General features: G+C 35.5%; 1 protein-coding gene across 5 annotated transcripts in view; it reads left to right on the top strand.

Moving 5' to 3' along the window:
* LOC109423500 (cytoplasmic polyadenylation element-binding protein 1) overlaps positions 1 to 24,649 on the top strand; it is a 124,769-nt gene that overhangs the window by 86,417 nt on the left and 13,703 nt on the right. For all 5 annotated transcript variants that reach the window (XM_029866932.2, XM_062846110.1, XM_029866930.2 and 2 more), the window contains exon 5: positions 13,038 to 13,736. In XM_029866932.2, the coding sequence (XP_029722792.2) occupies positions 13,038 to 13,736 (699 nt within the window). The remainder of the gene's footprint in view (positions 1 to 13,037; positions 13,737 to 24,649) is intronic.

Raw genomic sequence — 24,649 nt, 5'->3', positions numbered from 1 at the left:
TTTGCTATTACATCATGAAGTCATCGAACAAATGAAACATTTAATAACAAGAAATGACGCAGTGGCTTAATTTCTCCAACAGGGGAGGAAAAAAACAAGAAATGTTAGTGGTTTGTTATTTAATAACTTTGGGATAACAAATACAGCATTTGAAATTTTAGGTATGCATTCATAATTGAAATAACAAGACTTGTTATTTCCTAGGTGTTATTTATACAAAATTTTGGTATTCGTTTTTGTTATTTTGCCTCTTATTACCACCTAATGAAGGGCATATCAGGGTATGGTAGTATTTAAGATAAATACCTTGATATGTTATTTACTTGTTATTTTCTTCTGCTCGGGAGGAATTGGAGTTGCACCAAAAAATGACGATTTGAATAAAAATCCGACTCAAACTTCATTTGAAAGGTGACCCCAAACTTTTGCACGGTGACTTGTAAACCTAACTCGATAATTTAAATTATGTTATGAATTTTTCCGCTAAAATCTAATGAATGGCTCTCAAAGAGGATAGAAATAGGGTTCTAATGCAACTTTAATTTTAAAATTTGGTCGACCCAATTTTCAATTACACGGAAAACCATTTTTCGTACAGATTTAGGAAAAACATGCAAGTTTAGGTAAACTTTTCGTACTAAAACTTTCATATGAAATTTGCGAAAAGTACCTACAAATCAAATCTAACTCTTTATCTTTCGATAGAGTCTAAGAACGAGTGGATTATATGAAAGATGACTGAGATATGACCGAAAAACATTTTTATGTTTTTGAGGGGGTGACCCCAAACTTTTGCACGGGAGTGTACATCGAACATTTGTCGAAGTCATTTATGTGTCGGGAAAATATAATTCCAAGTTGGTGAGAATATTACAATAAATGAGGGAGGGTAATAGGCCCAGTCAGACCCCTAAATGGGCAATGTGGGAATGCCATTAAAGGTTTGTAATATTCTCCGAGGCATTCGAAATCCAACAGGGTGCGTCCCCGGGTTGCGGATAGGGGAAAAGGGAGATTTTTCGCATTTGTACTGTAATCAGCCAATGTGATATTATCTTCTTGGTGATCTCATTCTATGGGAATTCTAACCTTGTAATGTATTGTTTATTAACTTCAATTTTCTATAAATGACAAGGTTTTGAAGACAAACATGAGATGAGAGAATTGCCTAATAGGAAAGTCACATCAGTAAAGCTTTTACATATGCAAATGCTATCCATGGGGTCATGTCTAGCATTTAATATGTATGGCAATGACTGATTCTTACCTAGTAGGGGTACTACAAGACCACGCGGACAATTCGATTAAAGGCTTAATTGTGAATAATATTTTTTTTTTGCAATTTCTCATCGTAATAGACTGTTTTACCTCACGCAAATCTGACAGAAAAAGGCCTATTCCCGGGTAGAGCTTAATGGCAAAAGAATGGCAAATTTTACCATTAAAACTGAATGTTTGAATGGCAAAATGTGTTATTTGTTTGTTTGAAATAAGAGTTAAAATAACAAAAATAATAACAAAATTTTGGTAGCAGAAAAACTTAAAAATAACTTATTTTGCCATTGTAATAACAAAGTAATGGTAAAGCATGCGGATTAAATTGAAGTACAAAATAAGTTATTATTGAGATATTGATAACAAAATAAGACCCAAATTAACTGTTATCGGTGAATAACAAAATATGACATTCTTGAGTTATTGATAACAGAATAAGAACAAATTTAGCTGTTTATGTGGCGATCAAAATAATGGTAGGTTTAGTTGTACAAACTCTATTTTAAAATAATGGTAGATTCAGTTATTATTTCAAAGTAGCAGAAGAAAGGTAAAATGAGCTATTTCTGTTAATTGTTTGAGTTCTAAATTAACATAAATTGATGTGCATCAAATAGAATCCATTGCGAATCAAACACACAGCTGAGAATCCAGATTTGTTTACTTTTGCGAGATACGTCGAATTGAAAAGTTATGCTTGAAATATACAATATAATAGTTAATGGTATATTAAGAGTAAAATATGTTATGGTACCTAATGCTTATAAATAATTTGTCACAATATCAAAATAATGGCAAATTTAGCTAGGAATGTAAATTATGTTATTGTTTTGATATTTTATACAATTCATTATAAAAGATGCTAAATTGCAGGTTTTGCCATGATAGTAATTTTTGTTATTTATGTGGTTTTCGCTTCGCAGGGGAATCGGCCGGTGAAAAAGAATTCTGCTGGTGTTTCAACAGCGATAATTTACAAATAAGATTAGATATAAAAATATGGCTAGTGAACGAATGTGAATAATTTTCTATTGCGTGGTGCGAAATTTAAGCGCAAGATCATAGGAGAGCTTTCGGACAAGAATGTTATTAGTTGAAGTGATTAAAATGGAAATCTTCTGGAAGTGCAGTGGGAAGATTCTTTGAAAAATTGCAGTGACTCGAAACATGTCTTTCTTGCTCCCGTGTTCCTTTTTCGCGTAACGATTTTGTAGAATGTGATTCGTACACGCAGAAGTCGGTCCACTCAATAATGAGCAAGATCTACTCAAATTTGTATTCATCCCATGGCACTCCTAAAGTGAGCAAGTGGGGCCTTACTCATTTTTGAGCAAGTGCTTCAAAGCCAAAGCAGCATGAGTAAGCTTCACACATTGAAGCGTTTCGTCACCATTCCGGAAGAATGAGTAACCGTTACACATAAATGCGTATGCGTCGCTTGCTCTGAAAATGGCTAAATTAATTAATTTTTGAATGTTTTGAGGAAAATAAGAAACAATAGTTCGAATTAATTAAAAATTTAAGAAATTTATTACATAATTGATAAATTGAAATTGAAGAAATAAATCGTGACGGCTCCGCATCGGGTGTCCCTCAGGGTGTCATCCTCGGTGTCATCTACACTCGATTTATCCATTATACCTACCAACATCCAGCGATGCAGTTTTTCAAATAATCTAAATAAAAAACTAAGTATAACTACTTAATTTAATCTTATTTTTTGATGGAATACTTACTTTTGAAGATCACCCCAGAGAAAACAGTTTTTTTTTATTATTTTTTAGTTGTAGGAATTGACAGACGCTTGCTTTTTAAAGCGTTTGTCAACACAAGCCAGAAGCTCAAAAATGAGTAACTGGCCATCAGCACACGGCGTGAGTAAGACGTACACATAATTTTCACACATTCTCCCGGATTTGCAGCGATGCTCCACAATGAGTAACTGTTACTCATGCGATGTGCGGAGCAGTTTAAGCGTGTAGTGCTTTGCGTCACTTGTCACACATCAAGCTTTGGATCGTAGTTTTGCTTATCGGAGCTCGTTTTAGGTTTTCGATCATTGAAAGTTTCCGCGTGATTCCAAATTATTAAGGACAAGGTATTTGGAGTACATTGCTCAAAATTTCTAGAGCACCGTTTTTTAGAACCGTTGAACGGATTTGGATTAAAATGCATCACGCTGTTGACAACCACTGAACAATTAGCGAGATGCATTTTCATCGAAATCCGTTCAACGGTTCTAAAAAACGGTGCTCTAGAAATGTAGAGCTATGTACTCCAAATACCTTGTCCTTAAGTACGTTCTAACTCCTACGCTGCTCGGAAATTGGTGGCTTTTTCTTGGTGGTTGCGTCGCGAAAAAGTGCAGAAAGTTCATTTTAATGACAATTGAGATTCATGGTGGAAATGCAATGCTCCACATAGACATAAGCATGACCGCCGAGAGATGGCCATGGTGGTGGATCCGAACATGTAAAAATAATCAAAAATCAAAAGAACCTGAAGCATACCATTGGCTAACGAACAATGTGGAGCAGATGGGTGAGATCTTTCCAGCATATATTATTTAACAAATTTTCTCAATTACATTTGCAATTATATTTATATATAACCATTTCCAACTGTATATTACCTGGAGCGTTTGGTACGGTATGTCCACGCATCCTTCCACCCCTGTAGATTCTAGATCTGTTTCGACGATGCTTGACGTAACATTTGCAGGTCGAGACATTTCCAAGAGTCATCTTTGCGTTAAATACTTCGCAGTAGGCCTGGCCGCTTTGACGCTTGTGTCATATTCTTGATATGCCACTAGCATCAATATTGACAAGAAAAATAATCGGGCGTGATCTAACCTGATTATTTTCCAGGATGCTTTCTTGTACTGGCTGCGTATGTATTAGATTAGATTAGATAAGATTAGATTAGATTAGATAGTAATTTTTGTTATTTATGTGTTATTTAGCATTATTCATGAATAACATATCAATTACAAGATTTGCTATGATTGTATATTTTGCTATTGATTTGACATTTTAAGTTTTTCATAATAACAGAAGAATGGCAAAACGAGATATGATGGCAAAACCAGTTATTATTTTGTCCTTTGTTTGCCATTAGCCTCTACCCGGGTTTTCCCACACCAAATAAACAACACTGATTTGCGTTGCGTAATGAACCATTACAGCACTGTTTTCAGTTTTGATCAACTTCTTGATGCTTTCTGGACGCAGTTTTGAAAAATTGTGACAACTACACAGTGTAACCTGCTATGATCAGATTTTCTTAAACAAGGCTTTGAACATTAGTGTACAGTTTGATGGAAAAGATTTGTAAAAAACTAGCCCCAAGCGGTAATTTATGAAATTGCAAAAAACGTGATACGCAACTCGGTGCAGAACTCGATTTTTACATCACTCGTCGTAATTATCCAACTCGGCAAGCTTCGTTAGATAAATGTACGACTCGTGCTGTAAAAATCTTAATTCTGCACATTGTTGCGTAAACTACTATTCCGGAACTGAAGGGACATTTTTTTCGGGATGACTGGCGAGTCGGAGAGGGTAGGAGTGTCCGTTTGTTATAATTGACAAAATAAACAATCGGGCGCTTTTGATTTCTGTAACTTGCTTGGCATTTTGTGGATTATTGTTTTTTTTTTGGTTTTGGAAGTTATGCGATTCACTATTGAGACTTAAAATTATTTTGCATCTGAATAGCATTGATATCGTCAAGTCTGTACCATTACCCTAATCCCACACCAAAACACCCATTTCGTATCCCATGGCGTTTATGTGGTCAGTAAAGACTATTCAGCCATTACCCCTCCTAATCATCGGCTTTGGACAATATAAATAGACTAGAACTCCAATGGTGATGTAGTCACTTTTCCCATGTAATTATTTGAATAACATTAATTGTAATAATGGACTTTTTTTAAGTGTCCAACTTGAAGATGGCCCTTTTGTTTTGGTAAACACAATTTATTTGACATTTCTAGTACCGCTACTGACGCTGTAAGGACGTGGCATACTAGATATTAGTCACACAAACAGTCGCGACATTGGACTTCTGTGGCTAATTATTCTAATCTTTGGACTGACTTGCGCTCTCATTGCCCCACCAAATGCTGCAAAATGAAAATGAAAATGATAATATACATCTAAAGCTGCCCTAATGATTCGTCAAACACCGTCAGCGTGGGTTTGCAGAATAATTTTGTGGTATGAGCCGGGTCAAAAACCATCATGGACAATAGCGTGGTTCAAAAAATCGTTTTTACTCCACACCGCTCATTCGATTCGTAACTACATTCTATGCATTCTCCCAAAATTTGAGTTCATTTGGTTGAAAATTGAGACTGCACAAGCCCTTCTAAGTTTGTATGGGAATTACTATGGGAAAACGATGTTTTTCACTTAATCGACCATAGCCCTAGCCCAAGTGCCCTAGAGGATTGACTACTCTTAGATTACTCTATCAGCTACAACTTTGCCGAAGACCGCATTCAAATCGGACGCCTCATTAATTAGTTATTGATTGGTATCCAACTGGACAAACTTTAGCAATGATCCTCCAGCTTTCCAGCAGGCAACATTGCTGCATATGGCGCCAAAGATAGCACACTGAAGTCATCCCGAGCAGAGGGGAATATCAAATTAATATCTACGAAATCACAAAACCTGTTTTTATATCTTGTTTTGTTATTATTGAATTATCAAGGCATTACGTTTCCATAACATGTTTTGTTGGACAATCTTATTTTGTTATGACCAAGCAATTGGTATGCAGCCCTTAAATAACATCTCAATATTACATTCTGTTGTGGAACAAGTTTGGTTATTATTGTATTATTGAGAGTGCACAAATACTTTATGGTATTGCTATCTAAACTAAAACAAATTTTGAAACAAAACCTACGTCATTCTACAACGTTATTTACAGCATTTGAGGGAAAGCAACTGCATATTCACTCATCAATTTGTCTTCCTCTTCCATTTATCATTACATCCAAACTGAGACAAAGTGCATGTCCCATATCACTAGCTAGTATTCCGTGGGAAAAAGTTTGCATAATGCACCAGAAAAACTGTTTAATGATTTTTTGAAAAGTGCGCAAAGTTAGGCCCTAGGTGCGCAAAGTATGGTACGCTTACGGTATCACATTTGATAAGAGGTGTGGTATATTACGTGACATGGAGGTGCTGTAATGTGTACAAAACACAGTCCTTGCTGGGTGGCGCGAGGTTTTGCTAAATTTCTGAAATTGACTGAGTTGTAGCTGAAAAGTACCCAAAATACCAGCCACTGCCCAAGTGGCGCAGTACCCTGCATACATCTAAACGAGAACATAGCAGACGATATTGAAGGTTTTTAAGGTTTTCAAAGGGACGTTCCAGATTCCGCCTTTGACATGTGAATTTCAATGATAAAAATGTCAAACTTATGGAATAAACTTGTTTGAACGAAGCTTATACAGACAGCTGAATCCAAAATTGTAGATGGTTTTGAATGGGATTTTTCAGAAATATTTTGTATTTCACATGTTTTCCCTGTCGTTCCAGAGGATGAAGTCGGATCTACCTATTTGAAAGATAGGTACACGAATAGTTGAAAATACACCTATTAGGGAAGAGAGAAACAGAAGTTCGCATTCTCACATGTTGGTCTAAATATATAGAATTCTCAGCCATCACGAAGTCATATATGATGTAGAATAGGATGCTAAAGTGGAGGCCATACCTGACTAGATGAACATAACAATAATATATCATAATTATATCTCAATGTGATATAACTAACAAATTATGTTATAATTTTGTTATGACATGGACTGTTTCAAACTTTTTCAAACTAAATTATAACAAAATATATTATAATCTTTTGTAACTAGTTTTGTTACAAATAACAGAACAAACTCTGTTATAACTTTGTTATTTTTGCAACTGAACAAAATAATCAGTTGCAAAAATAACATAATTATATCAGAATATGAAATAATTTTAATTTTTAGCTATATTACAAAAAATGAGAAATTTGATTAAGTATTCGTTTTTTTTTTCATTGCTTGTAGAGCAAAAGGTCGATGGATAGCAGGTAAAAGATCAGAAAATGTTTATAAGGAAACAGCTTTATTCTATGTAATTGAAAAATTAAAAAAAAACATTCAATTGCTGTTGAGGGGCTGCAGTTTTGCTTGTTTTTCATTGCGTAGAATGCCGGAAGCGTATCCGGCTACCCTCAAAACTGAAAAGTACTCATATTTTTTCAACTTTGAACTGATTTAAGTGAACTTCGACTCGTTTGAATAAGAAATCTTTTTTTTTATTGATTGGTTATGCGAATAGAACGATTGGGTTACGCGGTATTCCCAAAAGTCCAAATTTTCCGGAACATATCCTTATGCTATTGAGGGGCCCAGATGCAAAGAAGTGTAAGTGACCGTTTTGTCGAGTTTGAGCTGAACATATAAAAAAATCTTCAGATTTCAAGCTCACAGGAACTTTTTAAAGATTATTTTTATGATGATTAGAAAAATTACAGTAAATCAGAGAAAATTGGGTTGATATTGAAACTCCATACATTTTGAATGGGATGAAAAACTGGTGAAAAACTTCAAAGCTCATTTACTCGAAAGTGGGTTTTTGTAACTTACACCCCTTTGCTTCTAAGCTCCTCTATTCTAAAATCGGCGTTGTTGGAGTTAGCGTATTGAAAAAAAATATGGTCTCTCGTGAAACATGCTTCGTAATTACACTGTTGAAAACGCTTTGACATCCACGTGCAGCACAACAGAACATGTGCTCGAAGAACAAATTGAGATTTGAATTATGAAAATGCTACGGTCAACCTTGGCTTGGTCAGCCAAAGCAAAATCAAGAAATTGACATTTCTGCTTCGTAATGATTACTTTGAAGTCAATACTTTGGGCCTAGGCTGGGCAGATATGCTATTGGTGATTTGATGGTGCATGAAGAAGAAGAAGAACGATGGTGTTTTGAAAAATCCTATCCCTACCACACAGGAGAAGATTTTAAAATGTCTCTATAAAATCTAAAACAAAATCTAATTAAAAACGGTTTGATGTACGGTGTAAGACTTTGGACGGACTACATATTGAACGTATAAATTTAAATTTAACATTTTTTTTCTTGGTAAGGTACTTAATTTGTACCAATCACCAATTGGGTTTTTTAAATTAAGAATAATATATTGATTTTTTGATTTTATTCGAAAGAGCACCTTTTTTTAAGCCAGTATGATTTTTTTCAGATTTTTTAAACTTTATTTTGATACCTTAAGCTTCAATTACAAAAAGATTTTTTGAAATCACCTTTTGACAGCTGGGCAATTGCTTGACAGCTCCGCCCAGTACGAAATGCGATGAGGGGTGATTCAACATATCGCTCCCATACAAACTTTAAATCGATTTTTAAATAGGTTCCCGGGCACCAAAGTTCATGAAAATTTGGATTTCGGCTCAGTTTGGCATGTATAGATTGTGAATATGGAATTATCTCAACACCACTAAAGAAACCAATTGCAGCTGGTCTATGGAAAATTCCACGTGTATGGCAATTCGGGTTTTTTCTTAACTCACGATGACCAGATCGGTTCAGTCGGATTTGTTTTTGATGGAAAAAATAAATCTGGATCAAATGAGATCAATATTGTCAAAATCGGAGAAAATTTATCGCAGATATAACCATTACATAGTTTACCTTCTTCATTTTATTGTCTGCTGTTTCATATTATGAAGTAAAAAATAAAGGCATTGTAACTTCTAGAAATTTCATCAGACTCTTCCGTATTTTTTATTTTATTCATTGCTATAATTTGAGTTTTGGGTAAATATAGCATCATAGCTATTGATATGTTTATCTTTGTATTAATTTCCTTCTTTCAATATCCCAGTCCCGTTACGGTGCCAAATTCCTATCACTTTTCTACGATTCCCAATTCTTATAGGTTAAGTAAAATTTTAGCTTCAAAAAATGATACATCTGCAAATGAGTTTTTTTTTTATCTCAAAATTGAGTAAACTTAGTTGAATTTATATGTCATTTTAACAGTACTGCTATTCTAACCTCTAATTATAACGTCAAAAAGTATCGAACAGACTATGTATTACGAAGTAATGAATGTTAGTGAGAGTGGAGATAGCAAATATGGTACCTACTAAATAATTCTAATCAATAAAAATGTCAACTATACAGACAATTCTGCTCAATTGATGATTGCATTTGTCTATTATAACTTTTTTCTTTCGGTCTATTATTATTCGATCATATATTGTTTGACATTATGTCATAAATATCTTTTTCCATTACTAAAAATAATCTAAAACAGAATAAAACTAAACAGCATCTGCAGAAGTAATCATATCGGCATATGATATAATTAGCTTTTACCTTCGCTCACGTAGGTACGTGTATAATCGCCGTTCTCACAACGCGAACAAAACAAAAAATTAAATAAAATCATCTCCGTCTGGAAAAGATCTTTGTCGCCGCCAAAATGCACCCCATGACGAAGCTCAATCATAAATAGTCGACTAGCAACTTTTTCGTCGTTCTCTTTGTTCCGAAACAGCCGACGACGGGCCCTGCGAACGCCACCACTGTTATTAGTGTTACAGTGCACATGTCGGCGCACCGCGATAGCGCTGTTGGTAAGAGAGAGAGGTTCATTGTTTGATCTTGCATTCAAATCTCTGTCTATTTTTGTCCTGCGACTGGCAAACATGAAATGGGGGAATAGGGAAACTGGCAATACGTAGAACCAGTAAAGCTTCTATCGTCCCTCACTGCAAGTGCTGTGATAGCCTCATTGGTAAAGGCGACTGGAAATTTACGATAGCAGGATTGGAGGTTCAAATCCCGTCGATGTTTGTAAGTTTTGTAATAAATTCGAAATTTTTTTTATGTGACCTATTATTTTCTAAAAATAGAATAACACACTTAAAATAATTACCCAAAAATGAGTAAAAAAAGTTAGTTTTTACCCTAATTTTTCTTTCAATCAATAACTCTTTAATATCAAAATTTGTTATTGAAATATTTCCCAAATTCACTGTTATTAAGTTGTTATTGCCACTAACAAAACATGTTATTAAATTGATTTTTCAGGAACAAATTTTTGTTATGTGACTTGTTATTTTGCCGCTTATGACAGGCAAGTTTATAACTCAATATGTTATGTTAATAACATGAAAATTACTAATTCCATTATGCAGTTATTTTGCCAAAATAACGCATTTTGTTATGCTGTTGTTATTCTCTTCTGCTCGGGCATGACTACAGTCGAGTCTCTTACTAAACGAATTCCTATTAAACGGACTCCTATTAAACGAACTCCTACTAGGCAGGGGTGAGCGTTATAGGAGACTAAGAGCTTATGGGATTTCGGCTTTTTGGGGGTGTGGCCTATTATCTCGGGTGTGTTAAGAGTTATCGCAATACTTTCTTCAGCAAAGTTTTAGGGCTTGATAAGATCTACCATTTAGAACTTTGGTTCATATGATTAGTTGGCAACTTGGCCGCTAGAGGGACCATCAACAATTTGATGCTAAATTGCACTACCTCATATCTCAGAATCCCGATAACTTAGAAAGTTGGTGTATTCGGCAAAGTTGATCAGTATGACATAAACTTACATAAAAATTGACACTTGTTTCGCAATTCTGCCACTAGGCAGCGATAGTGAACATGCAAATTTTAGAAATCTCATAGCTCAGAAACCTGATAACTTAGAAAGTTGGTGTCTTCGGCAAAGTTGATCAGTATGATACAAACTTACATAAAAAAAAACACTTGTTTCGCAATGCTGCCACTAGGCGGCGCAAATTTTAGAAATATCATAGCTCAGAATCCTCGTAACTTAGAAAGTTGGTGTCTTCGGCAAAGTTGATCAGTATGACATAAACTTACATAAAAATAAACACATGTTTCGCATTTACGCCACTAGGAGGCGTTTAGCGGTTTTTTCGTCTTTTTCCGACTTTTTTTGGGGTTTTTCGGCTTGGCAAAACTAGTGTCGCTCCCCCTGATAACTTAGAAAGTTGGTGTTTTCGTCAAAGTTGATCAGAATGACATAAACTTACATAAAAATTAACCCATGTTTCGCAATTCTGTCACTAGGCGGCGCTAGTGAACATGCAAATTTTAGAAATCTCATAGCTCAGAATCCTGATAACTTAGAAAGTTGGTGTCTTCGGCAAAGTTGACCAGAATGACATAAACTTACATAAAAATTAACACTTGTTTCGCAATTCTGCCACTAGGCGTCGCTAGTGAACATGCAAAGCCGAAAAACCCAAAAAAAAGTAAAAAAAAATACGAAAAAACCGGTGAACGCCACCTAGTGGCAGAATTTTTTAACAAGTGTTTATTTTTATGTAAGTTTATGTCATACTAATCAACTTTGCCGAAGACACCAACTTTCTAAGTTATCAGGATTCTGAGCTATGAGGTTTCTAAAATTTGCATCTTCACTAGCGCTACCTAGTGGCAGTATTGCGAAACAAGTGTTAATTTTTATGTAAGTTTATGTCATGCTGATCAACTTTTCCAAAGACACCAACTTTCTAAGTTATCAGGGAAAGCGACACTAGTTTTGCCAAGCCGAAAAACCCATAAAAAAGTAAAAAAAGACGAAAAACCCGGTAAACGCCACCTAGTGGCAGAATTGCGGAACAAGTGTTTATTTTTATGTAAGTATATGTCATACTGATCAACTTTGCCGAAGACACCAACTTTCTAAGTTATCGGGATTCTGAGATATGAGGTTTTGAAAATTTACTTGCTCACTAGCGCCGCCCAGTGGAGGAACTTCGAACTTCGCAACTCATCGTCAGTAAATTATTGGCGTACCCAACAACTTTCCCGAAGACACTGTACTTCCAAATTATCAGGGTCTCGAGCTGTCGCATATCGTAACGTTTGCTTGACAACCTGATATGGTTCCTGTAGTGCAATTTAGCATGAAACTGTTGATGGTCCCTCTAGCGGCCAATTTGCCAACTATTCATATGAACCAAAGTTCTAAATGGTAGATCTTATCAAGCTCTAAAACTTTGCCGAAGAAAGTATTGCGCTAACTCTTAACACACCCGAGATAATAGGCCACACCCCCAAAAAGCCGAAATCCCATAAGCTCTTAGTCTCCTATTAAGCGGATTCCTATTGCGCCCCCCGACCAGTGATCTTATAAGAGTCTCGACTGTACTTTGTTTCACTGCAAAATACAGTGATGCCCACCGATTAGTTCAACCGTCATGAGTAAAGATTTCGATTCTGGATAAAAATCGGTAACTAATTAATGACGCATGCGATTTGAATGCGGTCTTCGGCGGCAAAGTTGTAGCTGATAACGTAACCTAGAAGTACCAAGGGTCAACGAACGCTTAAGGGCACTTGGGGAAATACTACGGTCGATTGAATGAAAAACAGCGTTTTCCCATAGTAATTCCCATACAAACTTTGAAGGGCTTGTGCAGTCTCAATTTTCAACCAAAAAAATGTGCTCAAATTTTGGGAGAAGGCATAGAATCTAATTACGAATCGAATAAGCGGTGTGGAGTAAAAACGATTTTTTGAACCACGCTAATGGACAATCAATTAAAAGAATAAACTAGGAAAGCCAAACTGCAGCAATTAAGCACTCTAAAAACTTTTGTTTTAAATTTCGTGAATAATTTAACTATAACACGTAAAATTATGCCGCCATACATATTAGTATTTACTTTTACTTTTTATTTCCAGTTTGACAATGACATCAGTTTATCCGGATCCAACGGACCAAACAGCTTAACCTCTGAGACGCTAAAGCTGCTGCAACGCAATATGGGCGCATATGATTGCTCTTTGCCCACATCACCAAACTCATCTTCCACTGGCATGTGTGCAAGATATTTTCGCGGATCGCAACAACTCAGCGACCTGAATCACAACTACGAGGCGAATAGCAGCTCCTCCCTCTTCGGTGGCAATCAGTCTTTGTCACGTTCCAATTCCCCGCCCGACAATGACCAGTCCAGTCTGCTGTCCAATTTCGATAGCGCCAACATTTTGGACATGATCAATTATCTCACCATCAACCATCAGCAGCAGTACGGTAGCAGCTCTGGCAGCAACAGTAGCAATAGCAATAATACCAACAGTAGTTCCCAGTCGTCACAGTCACAGTACAGTCACATGTCGAACCTGAGTCAGTTCTATCAGCATCAATCACAGGGAGGATCTTCCTTCGGAAATGGGAATTGCAACAGTCAATCTGGAAGCAACAACAGTGGCGGAGGGGGAGGTGGTAGCAGCAATAGCTTTGTCAGTGACTACGAACGGCTGCAAAACCTGCAGGCACTCAACACGTTGCGTTTGTTGCAACAGTCTCAACAGCTGTCACAACTGCAGTTGCAACAATATCAATTCAATCAACTGCTACCAACCTACAATAGCACACAGGTGAGCCAATATAATGATGTAGGTAGAAATAAGTCTTCTGAAATAAGACGGTATCATTAATAATGTGACTATTGTTATGCTTTTGGCATGGCAATTGAAATATGTTTAATATTTATTTTAAGAATACAAAACAAATTGAAATTAAGCGTTTAGAATATGTTGTATTCGTGGGTGTAATCGGAGGGAGCAGAAAAAAATGAACTTATGTTTGTAAATTGTTTTTCAAGATGTTATGAGAGTTTTAAAAATGGCATTGATTAAACATTCTGCAAGTAGTATTACAAGGAATGATTTTATTGAATAGCTATCTTATCTTAAAGTTATCTCTTGAAACTCATAGAAATGGAAACGGATGTCTAGTTTAAGATCTTCCTTTTAGACTTCACAAGAATTTGCCAATTTTTGTTTAAAAAATTCACTGGATATTTCATTATCTATTTTTCAATGGTTTAATGATTCAATGGAAAATTTTCTGGTATTTCTCCAGAAAATGATTTATTTTTCTTGATTAATTCGCGCTGAGAAAGGTCCACTATTTACTCCTTGTCTTCAAAAAAGTTTTAGGTGGCGATTTTCTGAAAGTCCTCGCCAAAAAAAAATTGCATTTGGTTACTCAAATTGATGGACCCCCGTTAGTTAGAGCCACAACAATGTGTGCGGACCGCCCCATTTTGGCCAAGTGTTGGTTCATTTGAACTGTTCTAACTCGAAAGTTTCTTCTAAAACTTCCTCAAAATGAAATGTCGTTGAAAAGAGGAGATATAGAGCTACTATTTATTGTTACAATAAGTTGGGTCGACCATATTGGTTTTGGCCGCCATCTTGGATTTTTTTACCAAAACCTTTTTTTCACTTTGTTGGCAACCACCTATTTTCAAATTTTTTGCATCAATTGAAAGCTGAGACATTTATACTCAACATATCAAACAATTAGAGATGTATTTTTTCCAATCAAAAGTTATCCGCAGTTTGCAATTTTGTAAATCAAGCCACGTTTTCTCCATACATTTCCATTTCAGGTTCGTTTCCATTTTTGACTGTTTCTCAAAGATGCAATAATGCAATTCGGCATCAACATTTCAAAAGGGCGTAACTGCTTTTACAACCAATTACTTCTCACAGAGCTGTGCATCGTATATTATTCATCTTACGCCATTCACATCCATTAAACGAAAGAGGAGGATTTTATCTTTCTATTTGTGCTAGTGGATCGCTCGGGAGGGATAAGATACGGTCCACAGCTTTATGAGAAGGCATTGGTTGCAAAAGCAGTTACGCACTTTTGAAATGTTGGTGTCGAATTTCTCGACTTGTATCAATCTGACAAAATATATGTAGGTATAAGCTTAATATTCATGTAAAAAAAACTTGAGAATTGGTTGACTGAAACGCATTTTTTTTATTTTAGTAAATTCCATATTTTCAAAAACTTTAGAACTCGATTTTCAGGTAATACTCGACATCAGCACGTAACAATGCATAAACAAATTAGGTCGTTGATAAAATTTCACTTTCGATTTTTTTTGGCGAACTAGTGTTATTTTGGTTCTCTAATTTTGAGACGAAAAAAATCGATTTTTTATGACAAATGTTAATTGTTTTATTTCTTCAAAATTCTTCCTAAAGTTTTATTTTCTGTGTATAACTGTTAGGGAAATAAATCAAAAGTGTATTTATTTCCTCTATTTTTTTACGAGGGACAAAATAAAAATACGCCAGATTATTTTTTTTTGCACGGGAGATTTTTGGTCATGCTTTTGTCAATCTTAACGAGAAACATCAGAGGATACAAATATGGCTGCCACAATGGCCGATTTGGTCCCCTACTCATGTTTTCAAGAGCACCAATCTTGAAAATTCGTAAACAAATGCGCTCGATTTAGAAAAGCTATCTCTTTTTGCAAGTGAGCAAAGCCAGGATAAACAAGTGCGGCTTGGTTCGATGGATCGTTCGTCAGATTTTTTTCTTCAATCACTTAACTTAATTTACAGCTCTATTATCCACTAGGGCACTGCGTGGCCGATTCCAATTGGCGGCTGCACTTACACATTGTACAGCGCCTAAATGTATTCTATCCTAATTCCACTAATACTAATTCAAACTGGTAGCCTTTGCGCGCTGCTCTCCCTTTTCTACCCTGTTCATGGTAGAATGATGAGCACGATGTTGCTGTATGGCTCTTGTTCCATTTCCAGTCCGATTGGGGGTCCATTATGAGTTGCCGTAAGCCGATATCCAAGTTTCAGGGTCCGTTAGAGCATATGCTCAGAAGAGGATCAGGTGTCAGCCGCTTTCGGGGGGAAGAGCAACTGACGAAAAATTGCAAGTGCCGGGGCTGGGATCGAACCCATGACCATCCACTTATGAAGTGAAGGTGTAGCCACTACGCAACGGGCCCGGCAATTCGTCAGATCTGTGACTCTAAAGATCTCATGATGTTTCAATTCGCATTCGCCAATTCGCATGAAAATTTGTACATATACGCGTCATTTTCACTTTTTCCTTCCAACAATGCAACGCAATCGAGATCCCAATCGCAACTGCCTCAAACACGCGTCATTTTTCACTTTTCCTTCGAACAATGCTACCCGATTGAGATCCCCATCGCAACTGCCCCAAACACGTGTCACTTTTCACTTTTTCCTTCGAACAATGCCACCCGATCGAGATCTTCATCGCAACTGCTCCAAATACGCGTCATTTTTTCACTTTTTCCTTCGAACAATGCCACCCAATCGAGATCCCCATCGCAATTGCTCTAAACACGCGTCATTTTTCACTATTTCCTTCGAACAATGCCACCCGATCGAGATTCCCATCGCAATTGCCCCAAACACGCGTCATTTTTCATTTTTTCCTTCGAATTTTTTTTCCTTCGAAATTTTTTTCCTTCGAACAATGCAACGCGACATAGATCCCCATCGCAACTGTCCTAAACACGCGTTATTTTTCACTATTTCCTTCGAACAATGCAACGCGATTGAAATCCCCATCGCAACTGCCCCAAACACGCGTCATTTTTCACTTTTTCCTTCGAACAATGCAACGTGATCGAGATCTCCATCGCAACTCTGGTTTTTTTGGAGGAATATGTATGGTAATTTTGAAAAATAGAACAATGATTTGTTCCTTTACACTTATGCATCAGAAGCTTAACATAAACTTCAATTATAAGTATTCCACCATATGAAAAATAGATTTCTCGCGCTCAGTATCATACGGGCGTATCTACAATGATCGATTTCTCTTTATCGATTTTCTTTTTGGTTAATAACTTGGCCAGCACTTAATTTTCGGTTGTTTTTGTTGTTTTGGATGCTAGTCCTAGTCGTTCTTTACTGAAACAAACCGAGAGATCATCCGAATATTGTTCGTATTTCCCGAAAGAATCCAAAGAGAAAATCGATGAAGAGAAATCGATCATTGTAGATACGCCTGTATGATACTAATCGCGAGATTTTGATATTTTGATTAGTTTACAAAAAAAAATAACGAAAGTCATGACCCTCTATCGAAGACCAAAATTTTTGGTGCATAATTATGTCCTGATATCAAGATCGTGCTTCAAAAAAATTTGAAGCGAACAGTTTTTGAGTTTTTCCTGAAAATCGAGCTCTATTTACAGTTTTTAAAAATACGGAATTGACAAAATTTCAAAAATTTTGCGTTACAGTCAACGAATTTTCAATCTTTTTGCATAAATAGAAAACTGAATATAATATATTTCGATCATCTATTCTATTCTATTCTAGTGCTTGCACAGCCAGTATTGAAAAGCATCCTGCAAATAGTAGAATTTCTTCTGGTATTTTCTTGTTAATATTAATTTTTACAGCATATCAGCGATGATGTGATACAAATATTAAAATGACCAGGCCCACTGTGCAGACTGAACACTTGGATGGACTTGGTGCTGGTGAGATCACTTGGATACATATGACCTCACTTAGCTCACTTCTATGCAGTGTTTTTAAAATAATATGATAATAATTTGATAATAATTGATCTTCATAGGCGCAATAAAGCATACAATTATGCGAATAGTTAATATTTATCACTTCACAGAAGATAATGGGGTTCTAAATGACATACAAAAACTGATATTATTGTTTTAGCGTCAAAAATAGGCTCTAGTAAGATTAGGAACCCCTGCTAAGGATACTCGAGGATACAACCGAAAACATCAGGATATTCAACTAATAGTAATACATATTGAACCTAGTGGGGTTTGATTTGCATCCATTTGCATCCAAGATAGTTATTGAGCCTTGAAAAACGACTATTTTTAACTCAAAAATAGCCATAACTAACTCTATTGCCATTTTAGAACCCTATTCACTTCTACAAAGTTGTTTCTTTTGACATTTTACACAACTTTGTAGAACATTGCAACTTTCTAAAACTGCGCGTTTTCGATATATATGAATTAAACGATTTTTGGGGGGTCATTCATAAATTACGTCTGTATCTTGAAGCAATGTAGAGATAGAGGGTTGGTGTCTTCGGCAAAGATATTTGTATTGAGCATATCTACAACTTTGCCGAAGACACCATATTGAAAAAACGTCAAACAAAAAAGTTGGATTTTACAGCGCCGCCTGTGGCAAAGTTGCGAACTAAAACTAAACGCCATTCGACGCGCCCTATTTTTATAAAATTTTCATCCGAAGATATCATGCCGATAAAATCACGTTTAAAGACGCTACTGAAAAAAGTTCACGTTTTTGGCCATTCGTCCCACCGTGATCTGTTGCACCATTATTATTATACGAAGTTTCGTACATAAATATAGCATTTCATGTACCATGTCAACTCTAATTCATCATACTAACATCATGCACTAATGTTTACACCATCTCCAAATTTTATGCTTCATGTTAGCATTCTATATATCAAATTGCAATTTTGTGCCACCCATGCACTACCCGAGCAGAGGAGAATATCAAATTAATACAGGGGATGGCCAAAATGTTTGGGATAGGCAACTTTTTTTTCTCTCACAAAAAAGTTTAACATGCTATAACTTTTCATAGAGTGCATCAAAAAATCTCAAATTCTGTCTGTTTATCAACCTGTTATATGTGCATCATTGGTACAAATTTGGGCTCGATTGATTAATCTTTCGCAAAGTTAGAACCGTTCGGGTAAAACACTATTTTTTAAACAACTTATTTTTGAGCTGTCATATTTCGGAAACCAGTGAACCGAATTGAATGAAATGTTGAACGTACACTACCACTATACAAATGCTTCACAAACTATTAAAACATAGATACTTTTTGAACGTTGACAAAAATTATCATGGATTTACACTTTTTGGAATTTTCTCGAAAAAATGTAATTTTTTTAAGTCAATGTCAATAAACTTTAGTGCTGATGTCCAAAGATTTGCCACTTCTGTCCTCAAGTTACCTTTAATCAGATATATTAAAGCCAATTTAGATTAAAGGAAAAGCACATTTAGTATTTTTTGTGTGGTATTGTAAATTTGACTTATTTTTCTCTATATGGGTAAAAATTTCAACCCAGTATAACTTTATTCGCCGTGAGAAAATATTACATTTTATAATGTTGTATTAAGTATCAATATATTGTTGATAAACGTTAAAAAAATTATTCAATTCGGTTCACTGGTTTCCGAGATATGACAGCTCAAAAATGAGTTGTCTGAAAAATAGTGTTTTACCCGAACGGTTCTAACTTTGCGAAAGATTAATCAATCAAGCCCAAATTTGTACCAGTGATGCACATATAATAGGTTGACAAACAGTCAAAATTTGAGATTTTTTGGTGCACTCTATGAAAAGTTATAGCATGTTGAACTTTTTTGTGAGAGAAAAAAAGTTGCCTATCCCAAACATTTTGGCCATCCCCTGTAACTACGGAATCACACAACTTGTTTTTATATCTTGTTTTGTTATTATTTTCTTATCAAGACATTACCTTTCCATAACATATGTTGTTTGACAATCTTATTTTGTTATGATCATGCTATTGGTATACAAGCTTTCAATAACATTCCAATAATATATTTTATTGCAGGCCAAGCTTAGTTATTATTGTATTATTGAGAGTGTGCAAATATTTTACCAACAATAGCACAACAATAACAAATTTTGAAATTCACATTCATTCGAGAATTTCGTTGTATAGAGCATTGCGTGATGAGGAGCGTGTGCGTATTCTCTCATCAGTACCTTTTTCTCTTCTTTCTGGCATTACATTTAAGCTGATACAGAGCCAACTTCTCATCTTGGGAGTTTTAATACTTGGACCATTATGACCAGATTTTCTGTCCCTCGTATTGAGTGACAAATATAGGGTACTTCAAGCACTCGATCTAACCTCACTTTTTATGTTATATGTTATAGACTTATTATTTTGTTACAAACTTTGTTATGAGTTTGATATTATAACTAAATTTGCCTTTGGATTATTATCAATAACTTTTAAAGTTCAAAATTTGTTTTTAAATATTTTCCAAATTACCAGTTATTAATCTGTTATTGAAACTAACAATAGAGGTGTGCGCCGATTTGAAATCTGTCAGCGGCGGAGTTTTGCATTTTTTTTTCGGCGGCGGCGGCGGCGTGATCGGCGTGACGCCGAATGAATTTTCGGCGGCGGCGGCGGCGGCGTCAAACGGTGTGGTCATCCCGAGCAGAGGAGAATAGCAAATTAATAACTACGAAATCACATAACCTGTTTTTATATCTTGTTTTGTTATTATTGAATTATCAAGGTATAGCTTTTCCAAAACAAATTTTGTTGGACAATCTCATTTTGTTATAATCAAGCTATTGATATACATTAACTAAATAACATTTAAATAACATGTTTTGTTGAAGTACAAGTTTAGTTATTGTTGTAGTATTGATCCACTTATCAGCAATAGCATAACAGTAACAAGTTTTGAAATTACAGCAACAACTCGACAATTACGACCTGTCCCTTTGTTTTGTTCAATTTTTGAATTCAGTTAAGAAGGAAATTTCTGAACGACTCCTTTTAAGAATTCCTTAAATAATTTTCGGATAAGCACTTGGAAGTTCTGGAGGAACTTTCAATAAATCCCCGAAGAAGTCCTCAAGAGAACTCCTCGCGTAATTTTCTTAGAAATTTCGAAGGTAATTCTTCAGAGCAATTATTAGAATTCTTGGTAGAATCTTTTGAAAAACTCCTGGAGAATCTTTCGGAAAAACTCCTGGTGAAATCCTCAAATAAATTTTCAGAGAAATCTTAAGATGAACTTCAGGACTAATGATCACAGGAAATTCTGAAGAAATCCTTTAAGAGACTTTATGCAGTATTCTTGAAGAATTTTAAGAGAATTCTTTGAAAATCCATGAAAGATTCCGTAGAAGAACACCCGGAGAAATTTGTGGAAGATTTTTGGAGTCATTTATGGAAAAGCTTATGACCAAATCTGTCGACGAATTTCTAGAAGAATTTTATGACAAAGTCACTTCATAAACATGTAAGGAGTTTTTGACGGAATCCTTAGAGAAATAAATAGAGGAATTTTAGAAAAAAAAACTATTGCAAACAATTCTGGTGAAAGTCCTGTAGGAATCATCAGAGAAAGTTCAGGAGAAATTATAGAATTTTTTTTGGAGGAATCCTTGTAGAATCCAGGAGGAATATTCGACATAATTCTTGAATCCTGGGAAAAATCGGAGGAATTGAAACAAAGTTTCCAGAAAAATTGTAATAATCTGTACAATATTTCCAATATCCCAAAAAATTTATGCAAAACTGTAGAGCATTCTAAAAAATTTTCAGTTTCCATGCTGAAAAAAAAACAAAACAAAAGTCACAAATTGCTATCGACGATCAAACTTTTTCAAGTACACGTGTTAATTTCAAAACCGTGCTCCGAAAACAATTAAAGTAGAACAGTTTATAAATTACAGGTGGAAATCTAAGCTAGTCGTATTTGATAATATAGAAATTACTAAAGTTCGGTTATCTTGCGACTTCAAATCACTTAGAATGAATTAAAAGCTGTATATAGTATTTTTTGATCATTTGAAAATATTTCTTACGTCAGAGCGGTATGAACCTCATTTTATTGGCGGGCTTGTGAGACAAAGCAAATAATTTTATATAATAAGTATTATAACTTATTTAGTAACGAGTTTGATATCATAGCATTTCTGCTCTCCGATTATTATCAATAACATATTAATATCAAAATATGTTATTGAAATATTTTCCGAATTCACTGTTATTAAGTTGTTATTGAAGCTAACAAAACAAGTTATTGAAATGGTTTCCCAGGAACATTTTTTTGTTTTGGAATTTGTTATTTTGCCGCTTATGACAGACAAGTTTATATCACAATATGTTATGGTAATAACTAAGAAATAATCGATTTTATTATTCAGTTATTTTGCCCAAATAACACAGCTCCTTATGCTGTTGTTATTCCCTTTTGATCGGGTAACTTTACGTTTTCTTGATCATTAAAGTATATAATTAATATTATATCATCCAGGCATCTTATATATCACAATTAATTTTTTTGTAATTCATGCATCAAAACAGCATTATAATTGGATAATTTTGAGAATCACTCTACCACCTCGAGAAATTTCTGGTGGGATCCGTGAAGGCATTCCAGGAGAAATCTCAGGAGGAATTTTAGGAGGAATTCCCTGGAGGAGTTTCAGGAGGAATCAATTCCTGGAGGAATCTGTAGAGGAACTCCTGGAAGAATTCATGGAAGAATATCTGGAAAAATATTTCGAGGGTTTCTGATCAAATTTCAGGAGTTATTTCAGCAGGGGTTCAATGACGAACCTCTGAAGGAATTCCTAGAGTGTTAACTCTGGAGGAAGCCCTTGAAGAAACCCTGGAGAAATCCCTGGAAGAATTTCTGGAGGAATCCCTGGAGGCATTCCTGCAGGAATCCTTGGAAGAATGCCTGAAGGTTTCCGTGTAGGAAGTTTCCTGCAGGAACTTATGGAAGAATACCTGGAGGAATTTCTGCAGGAATCCCTGAGGAAATTTCTGGAGGGACATTTGGAGGAGTTTCTGAGAATACCTGCTGGAGGAGTTCATTGAGGAAACCCTGCAAGAATTTCTGGAGAAATCTCTGGAGAAACCCTTGGAAGAACTATGAGAAAAATTCTTTCAGGAATTCCATGAAGGAATTCCTCGTGGAATACGTGAAGAAATTTCCAGGAGGAATTCCTGGAGGAATCCCTGGAGGTATTCATAAAGAAATCCTAAGAAGAAATGCTTTGCCACCAGCTACTCAATCAGAGAATATGTTTCGGACATCTGAACTTTGCATCAAACTAGTGAGATTCGAGATATTGGTGATTATATAGGCCAATCTCCTCAAATTTGAGCAAAATTTCCAAAAAATAATGAAGATTTGTATATTTTTAGTAAGAAAAAACCAATTAATTTTGTATGTCCACGTACATCTGAAACATTAGGTGTTAGCCAGTTACAGTAAAAGTTCAGCTCAATCGGAGCATTGGTTACGGAGGAGGAGATGTATGAAGGGAGATCTTTGCCTAAAAATAGAACAAACATAGATTTCAAATCGACAGCCTTGTATGGAAAGTCGAAAAAAAAATCCGCTCTACTGTATTTTTTCCTTCACGTATTCAAACTCAGTACCTGATTCTACACTAAAAATGATCATCAGCTTACCGAGTTCAAAAATGCTGTAAACTCGTGTTAATTTAATAGAGTATAAATGATACAATTGAAAAATAGAACAACGGTTCTACTCCGTTAGGATGAAAACCGTTAGGCCGAATGGGCCGTTAGGCAGAAAAGGTCACTGGCCAAATGAATTGTTAGGTTGAACGATTTGCTAGGGCAACTATATGATAATAGACCTGTTCACTTTGAACCTTTTTTTCTCCGATTCTCCGTGACACATCAAATTATCAATCCACATGCAAAAATAAGTCTTCAGTCCAAAATTGAGCCAAATTGATAAAGGTTTAGAGGTGTAGTATCAAATCGATTTTGTGTTTTTTTAACCGTTTTCACAGAAATTTACTCATAAATCCAGAAAATTGCTCCGAAAGGGTGCCGAAAATACCGTTAAGATATTCATCATTTTAGTTGAAAAATCACGAAAAAACTCGATATTTTCACGATTTTACATATAAAAGTCATGTAATTTTACATTATTTTACGTGACTAAATTAACTAGCTATTTCTCCTTTGTGTAACGAACATTTCGTCCATACATCGTTTTTGTGTTGGAATTCGTTTTCAATGACTAATTATCGAAAGTATGTCACGTTGATACTAAAAATTGCGTAGAGTTGCCAGCACGAATTAAAACAAAGTTACCCATGATTAAGACGTCAGGCCATCGTATTCTAATGTCTTTCGATTCAAGTATCAGAAATGGCGCAGATGATAAGGCTCGAGCCTGCGGATTAGAAGGTCCCAGGTTCAAGCTCAAATACATAATAAACTTTTTTTTCTTTCTTTGTAGCAGTTAGGATGATGAATCTGCCATGAGCCATGGCCCATGACTTACACGCAATCTCCCAAATAATGATGATCGGGACCTGCCAATTAAGCCCACTCCAGGACTAGCTAGATATTTAGTTTACTTGTTGACAAGAAATCGTGTCGACGAGATCAGCTGAACGAAATATTGGACATCTGTTTGATACCGATTAATTTAGCTAAAACAATTCAATACGATGATGGAAATGCTTCTGGATGCAAAATTTATCATACAACTGTGGAGATTACTTGCATCTATCTAGCCACAAGCTACACAACTACACGATAAACGGAAACTTCATTCTTACTATGCACTCTACGGTTTCGAAACAAGGCTATGATGCCAAATTGCAATGAGATGCAGAGTGTAGTCTCATTAACTTATAGCTGGATCGAGGCGCAAAAAATCCTATTCCAGGGCTCG

Source organism: Aedes albopictus, chromosome 1 (genome assembly GCF_035046485.1).
Source record: "Aedes albopictus strain Foshan chromosome 1, AalbF5, whole genome shotgun sequence".
In the NCBI taxonomy this organism is placed as follows: Eukaryota; Metazoa; Arthropoda; class Insecta; order Diptera; family Culicidae; genus Aedes; species Aedes albopictus.
This window is presented reverse-complemented; position numbering and strand designations above follow the sequence as displayed.